This window comes from Lampetra fluviatilis, chromosome 1 (genome assembly GCF_964198595.1).
Source record: "Lampetra fluviatilis chromosome 1, kcLamFluv1.1, whole genome shotgun sequence".
Classification (NCBI taxonomy): domain Eukaryota; kingdom Metazoa; phylum Chordata; class Hyperoartia; order Petromyzontiformes; family Petromyzontidae; genus Lampetra; species Lampetra fluviatilis.
In genome coordinates, this window is record NC_136275.1 from 19,351,411 (window position 1) to 19,368,105 (window position 16,695).

The following is a 16,695-nucleotide window of genomic DNA, read 5'->3' on the forward strand; positions in this document are numbered from 1 at the left end:
CGGTGTATAATTAACAATTGAGTCATTTTCAGTATTAGGATGTTTGGCCAATACCAGTTATATCTCGTTTTTTTCCTTTCAGCTATGAGAAATACCAATGCATAAAATAGAGAACTAAATAAATAGCCACCCAACCGCTAAGTTACCGACTGCCTTAATCCAATGGGAATGGCTGCGTGAGCACCGTGAGATCGGGTGGTGGCTATCCACATGGCCTCTTAATTCTTTAGCACTGGAGGGGAGAGGTTGGTGGATGACACAAAAAAACTCCCCATGGATGTCGAGGTACCATACCCTGGCTTGCCAGGAGAAGGCTGTAACAGCAAACTCTCCACGACAATCTGCTCCATTTGAAAGGGATATGTTGTTGTTGCCCCCTCACACGCGTGAGTTTTCTCCAGGTGCGTATTTCCTCAAGTATAAACATTCATTGGCCGATAACACCTTAATATATAGAGGACCGCAGAGCTCGGGCGGGATTTGGCATCGGCTCACCTCCCTGGCTGCCTTTCTCACTTGTCTCTGGTTCATCACGCCTCTGAGTCTTTCTCTCTGAGAGCGAATACTGTGCACGTTACAAGTTAAAATTATTATTCAAGCCTAACAGCGCCACACTATATATATTCTTCTGTCAAGAATTTTTGTTTAAAATTTTAATATAATAAACCAATTAATGAAAGAATGTACTAAGGCATGAGTGAAGGAATACAGTAAAAAAGGACGCATTCAATCCATAAACATGTGAATAGAGTCATTAATACATTACTGAAGTATAGCTCAAGGAAGACCTTAATGGGTGAATTAATCATTGAAGGAATTAATGTATGTATGAATAATTGCATCAATGATAATATGCTGTCAAACAACACGTGTCACTTGCGAATAAAATACAAGCAGTGAAGGTGACGTGAGAGTGTGGTGTGGAAATCGTGACATTTCTGCGTTCACTTCCCCATCAACAGCAGGCAGGAAATTGTGGTGGTGGTTTATGCCACCACTCAAGATTAACATCTGTGTAGGGTTGCAGGTAAGGATGACTCAAATGCCCTCTACGATCTGTCCCAGTACTGGCTAACGTAACCCTTTGGAATAATCGAGTTGTGTGACTTGATGCCCGAGTTGGGTTACGACGCTCTCACATTAACAGAGCCATCTCAGTGTGCGCGCTGTGGAGGCCGCTCACCGATCTCCCATTAACATGATAATTTGCCTTCCCACCTGATGACGGACGCTTGTGTTGCTCCCAAAACGTCGTGATTTATTTTATTTTATACCTACGTGACTTCACCGGAAGACCCAAAGATTATGGAGACGTATTCTTTACATTATTTATTTCAATATTATACGAAACTTTTAAGCTTAGCAACATGTGTCACAGCATGCAATTTTTAGTGTGCGCCATGTGCATTCATGTTTGTATGTTGTTTTAAACACAAGTTGTAGAGTACAGGCCACAAAGCCCAAAACATCAAACGACAAGCAACAAACAGCAGGTTATTGTTGTAATAGATTATTATTGCTATAATAGGAAATTATACTCTTTGCTTATTTCGGTAAAGTCATGTAGGTAGAGAAATAATTATGTTTTGACCCACGTGACTTTACCGAGAGAACCAATGAGTATAGATTCCTGCAGTCACGAAAGCTTCACATCAAGATATAATAGGTAATTATTACTGTAATAGGTAATTATTGCTGTAATAGGCAATTAACACATTTCCTGAAAAAAGCAAGGTTATTATAAGACCTGAAGAAAAGAGACGATGGGAGGAGAATTCCAAAGAAGCAAAAAGATAAGTATTTTAACTTGTAGTGAGATGAGTTGCCTAGGGAGTGGGTGGATGAGTGAATGAGTGAGTGAGCGGGTGAGTGTGATGTTGTGACCTGCAGTGTCGTGGTGGTTGCATAATGTGGATTAGAATCTTCAATATGGGTGGAGAAATCAATAAGTGGAGTTCACGTGAACAGTAACCTGAGTAAGAGTAACTCAAGTTTATTTTGTTTAACCGGATGCAAACTCCAGATATCAGGATGAGTCTCATTTGCAAGAAAGAGTTGGGTCACCAAAATGAAAAAAATAAAATAAAACAGAATACAGCATCGATGGAAGTGTGATCAAGACGTGACTGATCATCGGTGAGGGAGTGCCTGGAGTGAGTTAGTGAGTGCTGGATCATCAACCACCCGAATTCCTTTGCGATGAATTCTATCCAGTGCAGTGAGATCCAGATATCCAGATATGACAGGAGTGTGTGTGTATGCAATGTAAAGTGTGGGGAGCGGTAGTGTCGCGATTAGCGCTACGCTGCGCTACGAATCCGGCGACCCTAGTTCGATTCCCGCTCACGGCCAACACCAGTGACGATTATCCGAACCAGTCATGGGCCTCCTCTAGGTCAACTCAGCATCAAATGAGTACCTGCTGCGGTGCGTAAACATCACCACTGGGGAGACAAAGGTGGTCGGGCGTGGTGTTGGCCACCCCACCCCTCTTCTGCTGTACCAGCCTTTATAGGTGCTCACTCACAGCACTTGCCTCAACAGACTGTGAAAGGCTGTAAGTGGAATTTTTGTCTTGCAATGCAAGTGGATGGTGTGACCTGGCATTGATTCATGGAAATGACTTGCAACACCTGTTTTTATTATTATTATTTTGCTTGTGTACTCAGGAAAGATTCGCTAAGTATGAAGGCTCTTTCTCAGGAGGGTACTGCAAAATTGGGATGATTGGGGTGGAACAGTGGAACACTTATGCCTCACAGCAGGAAAGACCTGGGTTCAATTCCAGACTCGGAGGCCTTTCTGAATGGAGTCTGTACGTTCTACCCCTGTTCTGCATGGGTTTCCTGTGGGTTGTCTGGAAATCACTCAATTGAGATTATACATAGCAACATCGGTCCCTACTTTACACACATGTCAGGACCCTCCTAACAAGAGTCTTGAGACTCAGTGAGGCTTCTTTGGGTAAACATAGTGTTAGTAATATGGTGATTATGACATTGAAGCTGTATCTTATCTAGCGACTTAAGATTGAAAAAAGTGATGCTGAGATGATTGACATTCATCTGATGACGACGTTGGGCAGCCCATAGAGAACCAGGCCCTCTTCTGTAGACCAGCAACTCCCTGTCGCATGCACACAATACACGCACAGACAGGTAAACACCGGTCCACACAGGTACACACAGGAGTACGCATACTGAGCCTTGAATTATCTGTCTCATGCGCACAAAAAACCCATTATATTTCACTCTGCACTACATTTTTAGAAATTACAGCTCTGAGAATTAAACGTATTTGTTTGACTGTTATGTACATAGGGGGTGTGAAAGCGCTGCCCTTTACTGTGTGTGGACCAGAGTGTCACTTTGAAGAAGGTATTTCAGAGGTAGCTCCGTGATATCTGCATCTGTGGGTCCTCTGGCACAGAGGGTTGAATTATTTGAGGTCAGATGTGATGCAAATCACTTATCCCGTGTATAGTGCTCTGAGCCACCCCCGGCATGCAGATTGCTCTCTCAAAATCAAATAATTATCATGTCATTATCACTGCGGTCTGACACAGGCTATTCAAAAGACCACCCCTGATAGGTCTCCACATAGGGACGGGGAGGGGGACAGGGCTCCTGTGGGGGCAGGAGGAAGGAGCTACCCGAGATGGCGCTGGGTGTGGAAGGACGAGAGGGGCCGCCTGCGTCACCGCTGAGTGGGGACCCAGCCTGGAGCTGAGCCACTTGACCACAACACATCCCCCGTACCAACAGTGCTGCACACAAAGACAAAGATCCCCACGTAGCCTTGAACAGACTGCTGGGGCAAGTGCTGTTAAGGGAACACCTATGCGTCGTAACGGCACACGAGTGCTGCATACACATAAAGACAAAGACCCCTGTATCGTCCACACAGAGCGTTTGGGGAAAATCCTGTTAGCGAGCACCTATTAATAAGGCAGGTGCAGTACACGAGCTCACTGATGGGATTGTGTCCAGATCTTCCAAGAGTCTGTGAGCTCCTTACACAATCCAGTCTGGTTAAACCTGAATGGTTTAAACTGGCAAACAAGATAAGAGAGGGCATAGCTGTGGCCAAGAAGACCGAGTGCTTCGTGTAGAGCAATAGGCCAGGCAGTTTCCACACAGCCAATAGACACAAGTTTATTTTGTTTAGCCAGAACTCAAGAGATCATGATCGTCTCATTTGCAAGAATGACCTGGACCACTCAAGACACACACACACACACGTCACATAGACCCACACATTTTCACATACTCACACATACACGATCACAAAAGACAAAGATCCCCTGTATAGCCTGAACAGACTGTTGGGGCAAATGCTGTTATTTAACAGCTATGATGGCCAGCATGTTACACGAGGGGGTGGGTGGCCAGCACCACGCCCTACTGCCTTTGTCTAACCAAGTGAAGTAACGATGTTTACACATTGGACCAGCTACTCAAGTGAGGCTGAGTCCACCCAGGACCGGTTCAGATAAACGCTCAAAGACAAAGCTTCCCCGTATAGCCTTAACAGACTGATGGGGAAATTGCTGTTAGCAAGCACCTATGAAGGCCGGCATGGCACATGAGGGGGTGGTGGCTAGCACCATGCCTGGCCACCTTTGTCTCCTCAGTGGCGGTTTGCACACCACACCAGGTACTCCATTTGAGGCTGAGTCGACTTAGGGGAGGTCCAGGACTGGTTCAGATATTCGTCACTGGTGTTGGCCGTTAGCGGGAATCGAACTTGGGTCGCCAAGTTTATAGCACAGCGTGCTAGCCTCTACACTACCGCTCCCCCACTCAAAAGAACACTCACACACATAGAAAAAATATCCCCTGTAGAGCCTGAACATACTGTAGAAGCAAGTACTGTTAGCGAGCACCTATGAAGGCTGGCACGGCACACGAGGGGGTGGGTGACCAGCACCACGCCCAGCCGCCTTTGTCTCCCTAGTGGAAATGTTTTACACGCCGCACCAGGTACTCAATTTGAGGCTGAGTCGACCTAGGGGAGACCCAGGACTGGTTTAGATAATTGTCACTGCTATTGGCCATGAGCGGGAACCGAACCCGGGTCGCCAGGTTCGTAGCGCAGCGCGCTAACCGCTACACTACCGCTCCCCACACATACTTACACACTCACACACACCTTCACAAACTCTTTCAAGGGCACCGATCCCTCCAGCTCTGCCAGGCCACAGTGGAGCCAGCACAGCACGGGCCCCAGCCAGGCTCAACATTATGGCTCCCAGCAATGGTCCTGGCAGCCCCAGGGCCCGCTCCCTGCACGCACACAAAGATAAAGGTCCGCACAGATTTGCCACTTGGGCCTGTCCCGTGACCTCCTGTCAGCGAGTCTTTGACACTTCACGTGGCCTTAAAGTGCATCTAGCCTGCTGTGACGTCATCACCACTTTGTGCTGAACAGCGGCAGCTGTTGTTGTTGGGTGAGTGTTTGGGTCGGTGAGTGAGTTGAGTGTGTGGGTGAGTGAGTGTGTGAGTGGCACAGGCTAGAGAAAAGTTGTGCTGGTGTGCGAGTGAGTGTCGCTGTGTGTGAGTGTGTGGGTGTGTGTGTGGCTGAGTGTGTGAGTGAGTGTGACTGTGAGTGAGTGGGTGGGGAGCGGTAGTGTAGCGGTTAGCGCGCTGCGCTATGAACCTGGCGACCCGGGTTCGATTCCCGCTCACGGCTAACACCAGTGACGATTATCTGAACCGGTCCTGGGCCTCCCCTAGGTCGACTCAGCCTTAAATGAGTACCTGGTGCGGTGTGTAAACATCGCCACTGGGGAGACAAAGGCGGTCGGGCGTGGTGCTGGCCACCCACCCCCTCGTGTACCGTTCCGGCCTTCATAGGTGCTCGCTAACAGCACTTGCCCCTACAGTCTGTTAAGGCTATACGGGGGATCTTTGTTTGTATGTGGCGCATCAGCCAGTCATCTCAGTCATCTCAGTCAGTCGACCCGTAGCACCTGGGTCTGCCCCGTGACCTCCTGCCAGCGGGCGTTCGACACTTCACGTGGCCTCAAAGGTGCACATGGCCTGGCACAAACGTCGTGGTGACGTCACCGCCACTTAGTGGCGAATGGCGGTTGTTGTTGTTGTTGCATGTGGCACCTCTCCAGGGCGAGCGTGCTGTCAGGGTTGAAAGCCGTACTGCCCACCAGTGTCTGATCCAGAAGCAGCACGAGAGGGCTCTCTGTGGGAGAGGTATTGGGGAGGAAAGGAGGGTGAGAGGGATGGGGAGATAGTAATTAGCAGTTGAGTATCATGGGTCCTCCTTTGCCAGTGTCAAAATATAGGAATAGGTTTTCTCCTTTTTTTTTTGCAACAAAACAGGTGTTAAGATTTAGATTTAAAGAACCAAGAATAGGTGTTAAGATGTTATAACACCAAACTGAAACCTTTTGCAAGGAATCATGTCTGCATCAACCACAGATACTTGTGGTGAAATTACAAACAAAAAACATGCTCTGAGAGTATATGCATTGTCTTTGAAACTGATTGGTCCACACCAGAGACGGCGAACAGCTTTCGACTTCTGGCGTCTTCTGGTCTAACACTGTTTGAGACTAGGCTCTAAAGTAAGCTGTCTCTGGTGTGGACCAATCAGTTTTTTTTCTCGCAAATTTGTACCACGACGCTGACACACAATGGCCAACTCCTTTTTAGTTAAGTAATTGGATCTTTCATGTCCATGGTGAAGAGGTGGCACCTAGTATTACAGAGTTAATATACACCGCAGTAATACTCAGGGCGGCCTTCTGAATTCGGACTGCGAACCTCTGCAACAAGCGGCAAACGCACTACCGCTGGGCCATGTCACTGACGTGAACACACAGAGATGGTGTGAGAGACTGGGTGTCTCTGTGGGGGTGAGTGGCTCTGTGGGGGTGGGTGTCTGTAGGTGTCTTTGTCTCTGTGAGTGTAGGTGTCTCTGTGGGGGTGAGTGTCTATGGGGGGAGTGTCTCTGTGGGGGTGGGTGTCTCTGTGGGGGTGGGTGTCTCTGTGGAGGATGGTTCTTACTGTTGAGGCTCAGCGAGGTGAGTTTCTCCGGAGCGAGGAAGGAGAGGAAACGCTTGGGAGCGCAGAGGAGCAGCGCGCTCGCTGCAGAAACGAGTCGCTCACACTGGGCAGCGCTGCTCCACCACACACACAAAGATCCCCCATATAGCTTTTGACAGACTTGAGGCAAGTGCTATGACATGGGGTGCCTTTGTGTCCCCAGTTCTGATGTTTAATACATACCGCATCAGTCACTCAATGAAGGCCGAGTCGACCTAGAGGGGCTAGGACCATCACAGGTGTTTGCCACTCATGTTGGCTGTGAGTATGAACGGAACACAGGCTGCCGGGTTTGTATCACTGTGCGCTAACCACTGCGCCACCACTCCCAGCACGGTCACATTGCACACAGCACCGCACAAAGACGGAGAGCATTGCAACCATCACAACACACAGCACCACACACAGTAGCATGCACATGAGGGGAAATGAGTGAGAGAATCAGTGTGAGAGAACTGGAGATTGAGTGAGTGAGAGAGAAAGTGAAAGGGAGGGAACTCACTTGGGGGGCCCTGTTGAGGGGGCGAGCCCCTCCCATCGCGACGTGAGGGCGCACGACGAGTCCACAATGCGAGTCCAAACATGTGCCACATTGCTGCCTATGTGCCACACACACAGTGGTGGTCATAGTGTGCCACACAGAGTGGTGATCAGTGTGCTATACACAGAGCGGTGATCACAGTGTGCCACACACAGAGACAGCAGTTATCACAGTCTGCCAGACACAATGGGGGCAAAGTTGTTACGTGTATTCGCATATGATTCATTTACAGGTATATTTTCAGCATTGGGATATTTGGATAATACCAGTAATTGCGTTTTTTTGCTTTGTGAGAAAACCGCAGAATCCGGAGGAAACCCATGTAAAACAGGGAAGGAAAAACCCCAAACACTCACTCGTTCTCACTCCCACACACTCACTCACTCGCACACACTCAATCTCACTCATTCACACTGTCACACACGCTAGATAACAGGGGGAGAACGTACAAACTCCACGAACAAAAGTGCCCGATTTGGGAATCGAACCCAGGACCTTCGTGCTGTGAAGGACAAGTGTTACCACTGTGCCTCCGCCTCATACCTGCCTCCCGTGTGTGTCCATGTGGGTCGATAATATCTGCACCAGTCGCTCAGGACAATAAACAGTCCGGATGGTTGATGATCCAGCACTCACTGATTGACGACAGTCACTTGCTTACTGGCGGTCAGTTATTTCCTCACCACTCTTCTACGGCTAATACCGAGGTTACTGTTCCCGTTAACTTCACTCGTTGCTTCCTCCAACCATGCTGAGGGTTATTGTGGTGTGTGGGTCAGTGTGGCACAAGCGCCGTGCTGACGTCACCGCCACTTAGTGGTGAACAGCGGTGGATGTTGTTGTGTGGGCAGCATTGTCAGGATACACTTGAGCCCTTGCCCTTCCACAATGCTGCAGTGAGGCGGCACGGGTTGACTTACAGAGACCTGCCACAGAGCACATATGCACGCACCCTTGCCATCAGTCATGTGAGAGTGCCAATGTATATTTAAATTAAATAACAAACCACTAAACGCATTCCTCAATAACTATTTGCACTTGTGCACCACTGCCAATGCATCATCACCTATTATTTCAAACAAATAGTTAAACTGATAATTGTCTCCTGCATATATATACTGTATCTCTCCACATACATTTTGTTTACACCATCCATCGGCCGCACACCTTCTGGGTGTGCATAATTTCAGCCGCGTGTCTACACTTGGCTAATACGGAAAAACCAAACATGAAATGCAAATAACTGTGCCGCATTATACGACCGTGACACGCAAACCTCGCCTGGCTAAGGAAAATTACGCCTTATCTTTCCTGATGCAGGTGCTAAAGAAAGGTTCTGGTGGTGGGGGCAATGTGATATGGGGGGGTGGAGGGGGGGTCGGGGGGGGTCGCTCTACCCCTCCCCTCCATAGGGGCGGGGCTCCCCCCACCTGTCGATCAACTTGGATCCCCGGCACTGGCGTGGGATCGAAGTTCAAGATTTCGTATTGGTGGGGTCTGGCTGTGGCTGCCGAATGAATGCCTGGCATTGGCCAAACATCTCCTTGCTAAAAAAACACCTGCAAATTACTCAATTGGGATTACGCACAGGAACGTCGCCCCCCCCCACCCCCCCAACTGCGAAAACTTGGCAGGACCCTTCTGAAAACGAGTCTTCAGACTCAGAGAAAGCATGCGATGGAGTGACCATCTATGTTCGATGACTAGCCAAAAGCCACTGCAAGGATGACTAGAGTTCGCTTGATGGTTTATGTTAAACATATACGTACGTATGTAAGCATCAATTACCGGATTGGGCTTGCGCGTGCTTCTTGCCTTCTCTTCCTTCCCAGACTTTTCGTCCCCCTTCTCCTCTATGATGGGATACAAACACACCACGTGGTGAACCATAATCTTCTCTCGTAGTCTGACAAGCAAGTGACACAAAGTCACAACTCTATGTTATCTATTGATGTTGGCCAAACATCCAATGCTGCAAACTTACTGGCAAATTACTCAATTGGCACACGATAAGGTGGGATGCCAGAACCACGCCCGACTGCATTTCTCTGCCTCATGGCGATGTTTACACATCAACCTAGAGGAGGCCCATGACTGGTTCCTACAATCGTCACTGGTGTTTGCCGTGAGCGGAAATCGAGCTCAGATTGCCGGGTTTGTGGCACAGCGTGCAAACTGCTACACTACCGCTCCCCACCACCATACTTACTACCACCAGCACCCTCATCACCGCCACCACACTCACCATCACCACCACACTCACCACTATCACAGGCCGCACGAACCCAGCGGCCGTGCAGGATCTGCAAGGAGAAATCCCGGCTCATGGAGCGTGGTGGGGGCTGGAGCTGTGGAGCCTTAGGAGGCTCCATGTCAGCCATGGGGTTCTCAGCGCTGGGGGTGCGGCCAGGAAATGGAGACAGCTTGGGGTGGCCCACCACCCCGGGCAACAGCTCCAAGGGTAGCTGCATGAGATGCAGATCGGCGAGGATGATGAGGTGGGGGGCAGCTGGGGCAGCAGCTGAACACATGGGAAGGGATGGAGAGAAAACACAAGTACACACTTGTAATTTGACTCACTGACACACTCGCACACACACAGTCACAGAGAGGGAGAGAGACAGAGGCAGAGCGAGAGAGACATGCATTGATACACCTACGATTGGCACGGTTGGCTACGTACGGTGTAAAAGAAGTTCAACATGCATAAATATATATATACAGATACACACAGACACACATACTCACACACACAAAAACAGATATGCACACACACACACAGGTACACAGACATGCACTCGCAAAGATAGACATCACTCGCACACAAAGACAGGCACACAGGCACCTTGCTCAGCGCTGGCTCCGGTTGATTTTTCTCCACCTCGACAGCGAGCGCTCACAGCCGCCCCTACAGGGTCCACAAGCCTGCGTGCGTGCGTGTTGGGGGGGGAGCAGTGGTGCAGTGGTTAGCGCACTGGCTTCCCGAGTTTAGTTCCCGCTCATGGCCAACATCACTGTCGAATATACAAAACCGGTTATAATTCTGCCCTAGATCGAGCGACTAGACTCAGCCTTAAATAAGTACCCGGTGCCATGTGTAGACATCAGCACTGGGGAAAGAAAGGCGGCCGGGCGTTGTGTTAGCCAATTAACCCCTCGTGTGCCATGCCGGCCTTAATAGGTGCTCACTAACAGTACTTGTCCCAAGAGTCTGTAATAGGCTATACAGGGGATCTTTGTATTTGTGCACGTGTGTATTTAGGTTTGCGTGTCCATGTGTGCGTGTTTTCACACACATCTGTGCATATGTACATGTTAACAATGTGTCTACGTATTTCTATTTTTGTTATATTTTAATTTATTATGAAGCTTGTTTACCCAAGAAAGCCTCATTGAGTCTCAAGACTCTTTTTAAAGAAGGTCCTGCCAAGTTTATAACAGAAGGAGATGATATCGCTTTATGTAATCCAAATTGAGTAATCTGTATACGTTGTTTAGTGTTAAGATATTTGGCCAATACCATTTACATTGGGTGTTTTTTAGCTACGGGAGGAACTGGAGAAACCGGAGGAAACCCATGCAGAACAGAGGAGGAAAAAAAACTTCACAATCTTCCTCATTCACAAAGATATGGCAAAGATCCCCCCATATAGCCTTAACAGACTTTTGGGGCAAGTATTGTTCGCGAGTACTTATTAATGCCAGCATGGAAATGGATGTCTTCCGAGTGGCGATGTTTACACATCGCACCAGGTACTCATTTGAGGCTGAGTCGACCTAGGGGAGGCCCATGACTGGTTCAGACAATCGTCCCTGTTGTTGGTCGTGAGCGGGAACCAACCTGGGGTTGCTGGGCTCGCAGTACAATGCGCTAACCACTACACTATCGCTCCCCACACTCGCACACTCACTCACTCACTCACACACATTCACACACACGCAGACTGCAGAACAGGGGGAGAACATAGAAACTCTACGCAGAAAAGGCACCCAAGTCAGGAATCGAACCCAGGCCCTTGTTGCAGTGAGGCCCGAGTTCGACCACTGCGCCACCCTGCCATCCATCAAGGGACGATTTCTCCTGTAGACAGAAGTGGAGGAGGAAGGCCCAGACAGTGCAGTGAGAACGAGATGACCACGAGTAGAGGGAGCGCTACCCGAGTGCAGACACTCCCAGTTGGGCCAGCACTGGCTGCAGGTATTGCTCGGTTCGACCCACGATGGCCTCCAGATCCTCTTGCAGCTGCCTGTCATCATCTGAAATCTGTAAATGACAAGAAAACGCATTACACCGGAAAATAAACAAATACAGCCTGGAAACAAATAGAGTTAAGAACACACAGTGATCCATATTATTTTTGAGTTAGTTCACGTGGTGGTTTTATACCAAAATTCTTGTGATCAGCCCTCCACCACCCAAAATAATTGTCACGTTTACAGAGATATTATTTAAACCTGGCTAATGTATCTATCTATGTCTCTATGTGTCTATGCCTCTTTGTGTGTGTGTGAGTGATGGTCTCTGTCTCTATGTCTCTGTGTGTCAGTATCTTTGTTTTTTGTATCTGTGTGTCTATGTCTCTGCGCGTCCATGTCTATATATCTATGTGTCTATGTTTCTGTGTGTGTTATGTCTCTCTGTATCTATGTCTTTGTGTGTATATGTCTTTATGTGTCTGTCTCTTTGTCTTTGTGAGTCTATGATGGTCTGTGTGTATATGTCTCTGTGTCTATTTCTCTGTCTCTGTGTGTTTATGTATCTGTGCGTGTGTGTGAGAGTCACTGTGTGGGTCTCTCTCTTCTCCTGCTGCAGATAACTCTGCTGCGCTTTCTCCCTGTGCTCCCGTGTGCTGCACAGGAGTGAGTCCAACTCCGTAGCCTTGACCTGTATTCGAGCCACACGCGTTCGAGACGCTACACACACATATAGATACAGACACACACTCAGATATAGATACAGAAAGACAAAGATCCCCCATATAACCTTAACAGACTGTTGGAGCAAGTGCTGTTAGCAAGTAGCACCTATAACACACACAGAGTGAACCGCATGCACACTGCTGCTGTTGTAGCCATAGCAGCACTCCCAGTGGCAGCTGTGCAGCACAATACGACTCAGCATCTGGCCTCCATGTGGGCATTAGTTTGCCAGTAGGGGGCAGCGTTGCTATGTGTAATCCCAAACGAATAATTTGCGGTTAATTTTTTATTTTGACAAATTTGGACCGTGACGCTGGCACAAGACTGCCGACTCTTGCGAATGATGTTATGGCATCTTTGACATCCACTGCGAGTGAAGCAGATGGTGCATAGTATTCTATGGTAAATGCACACTGCGGTGTTAACGAGGGCGGAATGCCAGATTCCGACCGTGAACCTCTGCAACAAGTGGTGAATGCCCTACCAGCTGGGCCATATCACATCCCTTTACAGACTTAGTAAGAGTGCTGTTAGCGAGCACCTCCAATTAGCTCCCGCACCTCCGATTAGCATGGTTGGCTATGTACGTTGCAAATGAAGTTCAACATAGATACACTACTTACACACTGACCCATGTGGCCACTGCTGTAGGAGCCCCCCGTCTCCCTGCCACCATTCCCCCCCGATGTACTAACCTAGCTGCTGGCTGCCTCCAAGTTTCTCCATCTTCTTCTTGTCTCCCACACAAGAGCCCGGCTTGTCCAGCACAGCTCCATAGAGGTAGCGTCTGTGAACGCACGCATCCCCGTGTGTGTGAGTGAGTGTGTATGTGTGTGCAGTGCAATGTGTGTATGCAGTGCGGTGCGTGTGGTGCCAGTGTATGTGTGTGTAGGGTATTGATACTTGCCTGTCTAGGGAGTGCTGCAGAATGACGATGTCTAGATTTGGAGGAAGCTCATTGATCAGCACCAGGTGCTGTGTCGAAACTGCAAGATATCGCCACACCTGACAAAAGAAAAAGATCATCCGTATAGCCTGAACAGAAGTTTTGGAGCAAGTGCTGTTAGCGAGCACCTATGAAGGCTAGCATGGCACACGAGGGGGTGGGGGCCAGGCACCACACCCAGCCACCTTTGTCTCCCTAGTGGCAATGTTTACGAATCCCACGAGGTACTCATTTGAGGCAGGGTCGACCTAGGGGAGGCCTAGAGCCGGTTCAGATAATCGTCACTGTGGTGTTGGCCGTGAGCAGGAATCGAACTCGGGCCACTGAGGTCATAGCGCAACGTGCTAACCACTACACTACCACTCGCCACATGCGCACACACACAAAGACATGCGCACAGGTATAAACGCACACAGGCACATTACATTACGAGAGACTTCATGTTAATTGGTTAATTGCTGATCCACTACTCATTAGGTCACTCACACGCTCAGCGGCGGTCAGTCGCTTTGTTATCACTTTTAAATTTAGATTGAAAACTACTTTTTTTAAACTGCTTTTTGTGTTAAGTTTGTTGTTCTTCCCCCACACCTCTGATAAGCACGGTTGGCTACGTACGGTGCGAAAGAAGGTCAATATACACACATACAACAACGCTCACTCACCTACTAACTCACTCACGACTCACTGATCCTCATTCACTCATCCACACTCACTCACTCACCACACTGGACAAATAACAAAAAAACCCAACATTCGTCACCGCACTGCAGGCCACAAATTTCTCTCTTTGCTTGTTTCCATTGTTACAATAACCTTGCTCAAGTCAAGAAAGTGTTTACTATTACCGATTACAACTTATATAGTGCTACTTGTTGCTGGTCGTTTGATCCTAAGTATTTTCTATCCCACTTGTCCAAATATGGGCTCACGTTGATCGGAACGACCCAGGGACCCATGGTAGCGATAATGAGCTGTGCACAATCTATGCCCTTCGAGCTGTGGGAATAAGTGAGCTAGATTATTTTTCCACACTTAATATAATAATGGAGTACATTTGGAATTGGTGTGATGTTTCACGGATACGATCTGCAGTAGTTTTCACACTAGGGGGCGAGGTTGCTATGTGTAATCCCAATTGAGTCATTTGTGGTGTCAACTTTTTTGTACATTTGGACCATGACGCCAGCACACAATGCCCTACTCGTTTCAAATGATGTTACGCGGATCTTTAACATCAACTGTGAAACAAACGAAGCATAATATTTCACAGTGAATACAGGCGGCAGGGTTGTGCAGTGATAACAATTGTGTTTCAAAGCAAGAAGGACCTGGGTTCGATTCCCAACATGCAAACTGTGTGGAGTTTGCGTGTTTTCCCCCTGTCCTGTAAAGGAATACGTCTAGATTCTCCAGTTTCCTCCCATAGCTAAACAAAACAAAAAACCCTACAATGTAACTGGTATGGGCCAAACATCCCAATGCTGATAAATGACCAGCAATTTACTCAATTTGGATTAGACACAGCAGCAACATCGCCCACTACTCTGAAAAACATTGGCAGAACCCTCCTGAGAAAGACTGCCGAGACTCAGTGAGGCTTTCCTAGCTAAATAAGTGGCTTGAGACTGGTGTTTGTGCAGTTTGATTGGTGAGCTGTGATTTACAATTGTTCAAAAAATCACCCCATGTGTAAAATGAGCTGCTGCCAAAGTGGTGAAAAAGAGAGTGAGCGAGGAAGCGAGTGAGCGAGTGAATGAGTGAGTGAGCAGGCCTCACCGTCTGCTTCAGGGCATGTGTGGCGGCGGTGCTGCCTGTGGGGGCAGTAGTAGCAGCAGCAACAGGAGGAGTGAGGGGGCAGCAGAATCCAGCCTGTCTACGGTCCCGCGTGGCTGTGTGGAGGCAGGCGGCCGCACGTGAGCTCCCTGCTGCCCCGGCCACGCGCCTCAGTACCACAGCCAGAGCCCGGCTTGCCACACAGCTCTAGTGGCACGGCAGAGAGTGTGGGAGATTTGGAACAGTGGGGAGAGTGCGGGAAAGTGTGGGTAAGACCATGGGTAACAGCGTGGGGGACAGCAGCGGAGAGAGTGTGCGGGAAGAGTGGGTGAGAGTGTGGGTGAGCATGAATGAGAGCAGGGAGAGAACATGGTTAAGAGCGTGGTGGAAAGTGGGAGAGAGCCCTCCAGCGACAATGGAGAGTGGAGGAGCGACACTCACAATAACGAGCGGAGCGCCGGGCGGCTAAAACAGGGCAAGGTGACACAGTGGGGAGCACAGCTTGTCTATCTGCCAGTCATCTCAGTCAGTCAACTCATAACACCTGGATCTGTACCGTGACCTCCTGCCGGCGAGCCTTCCATACTTCACTGATGGTCTCAAAGTGCACCTAGCCTGGTACAGGCGCTGTGGTGACGTCACCGCTCCATAGTGGCGAAAGGCAGCTGTTGTTGTACATGAATGTGCGAGTGACGAGTGTGTGTGCATATGAACTCACCTGGAACAGCGCCAGGTATTGTGCCGCTGCCCGTGGCTGCGAGGGCCCCATTGCATCCGTGAGGGCGAGCGCAGCACTCGACGCTGTGTGGAGGTCACCTTCCCGCAGAGCAACGCCCAGTGCCTGACTCATCAGCTCCACAGACTGACATAGCTGAGCTTGTGGGAGAGACAGCTCAGCCTGGTGGTGAGGGGGTGACAAATGGAAGTGGCGATGGAAGAGTCACGGCCAGGAAGCAAACCGAAACCCAGACCCATCGTCTCTTGAGTTGATTGATGATCCACCACTCACCGATTCATTCCAGTCACCTCGCTCACTCATCAGTAATCAGTTGCCTTCGTATCACTCTTCTATCACTACTACCATGGTTACTGTTCCCATGAACTTCCAATCATTGAATCCTTTATCTATGTTGACAATTCAGTCGACCAGACCGACTCGCTCAGATACACTTACACAAACACGCCCACACTCAAAATCAACAGGAGCTGCCATTCACCACTACGTGGCAGTGATGACACCAATGTGCTTGTGCCAGGATAGATGCACTTTGAGTATCGAAATGTCGATGGCAGGAAGTCACGGGGCAGACCCAGGTGTTATGGGTTACCGGACGATGACTTACAGATGCCCCACCTGTGCTCCCCACTGTGCCAACTTGCTGTGATTTAACCACCCGGTGCTCCGCTTGTTATTGTGAGCATTATTTCTCTGCATTCCATTGTTGTTG

General features: G+C 49.0%; 1 protein-coding gene across 1 annotated transcript in view; it reads right to left on the bottom strand.

Moving 5' to 3' along the window:
* Positions 1–1,138: 1,138 nt before the first annotated feature.
* Positions 1,139–16,695, bottom strand: part of CFAP46 (cilia and flagella associated protein 46) — a 78,883-nt gene continuing 63,326 nt past the window's right edge. The window contains exons 45-61 of the mRNA XM_078858807.1: positions 15,966–16,145; positions 15,251–15,454; positions 13,433–13,530; positions 13,221–13,312; positions 12,389–12,519; positions 11,763–11,869; positions 10,451–10,530; positions 9,869–10,126; positions 9,394–9,458; positions 8,471–8,531; positions 8,149–8,184; positions 7,567–7,663; positions 7,026–7,138; positions 6,117–6,198; positions 5,152–5,285; positions 3,653–3,766; positions 1,139–3,126 (exon numbers count right to left, since the gene is read on the bottom strand). Coding sequence (XP_078714933.1) covers positions 3,062–3,126; positions 3,653–3,766; positions 5,152–5,285; positions 6,117–6,198; positions 7,026–7,138; positions 7,567–7,663; positions 8,149–8,184; positions 8,471–8,531; positions 9,394–9,458; positions 9,869–10,126; positions 10,451–10,530; positions 11,763–11,869; positions 12,389–12,519; positions 13,221–13,312; positions 13,433–13,530; positions 15,251–15,454; positions 15,966–16,145 — 1,917 coding nt within the window. The 3' untranslated portion in view covers positions 1,139–3,061. The remainder of the gene's footprint in view (positions 3,127–3,652; positions 3,767–5,151; positions 5,286–6,116; positions 6,199–7,025; positions 7,139–7,566; positions 7,664–8,148; positions 8,185–8,470; positions 8,532–9,393; positions 9,459–9,868; positions 10,127–10,450; positions 10,531–11,762; positions 11,870–12,388; positions 12,520–13,220; positions 13,313–13,432; positions 13,531–15,250; positions 15,455–15,965; positions 16,146–16,695) is intronic.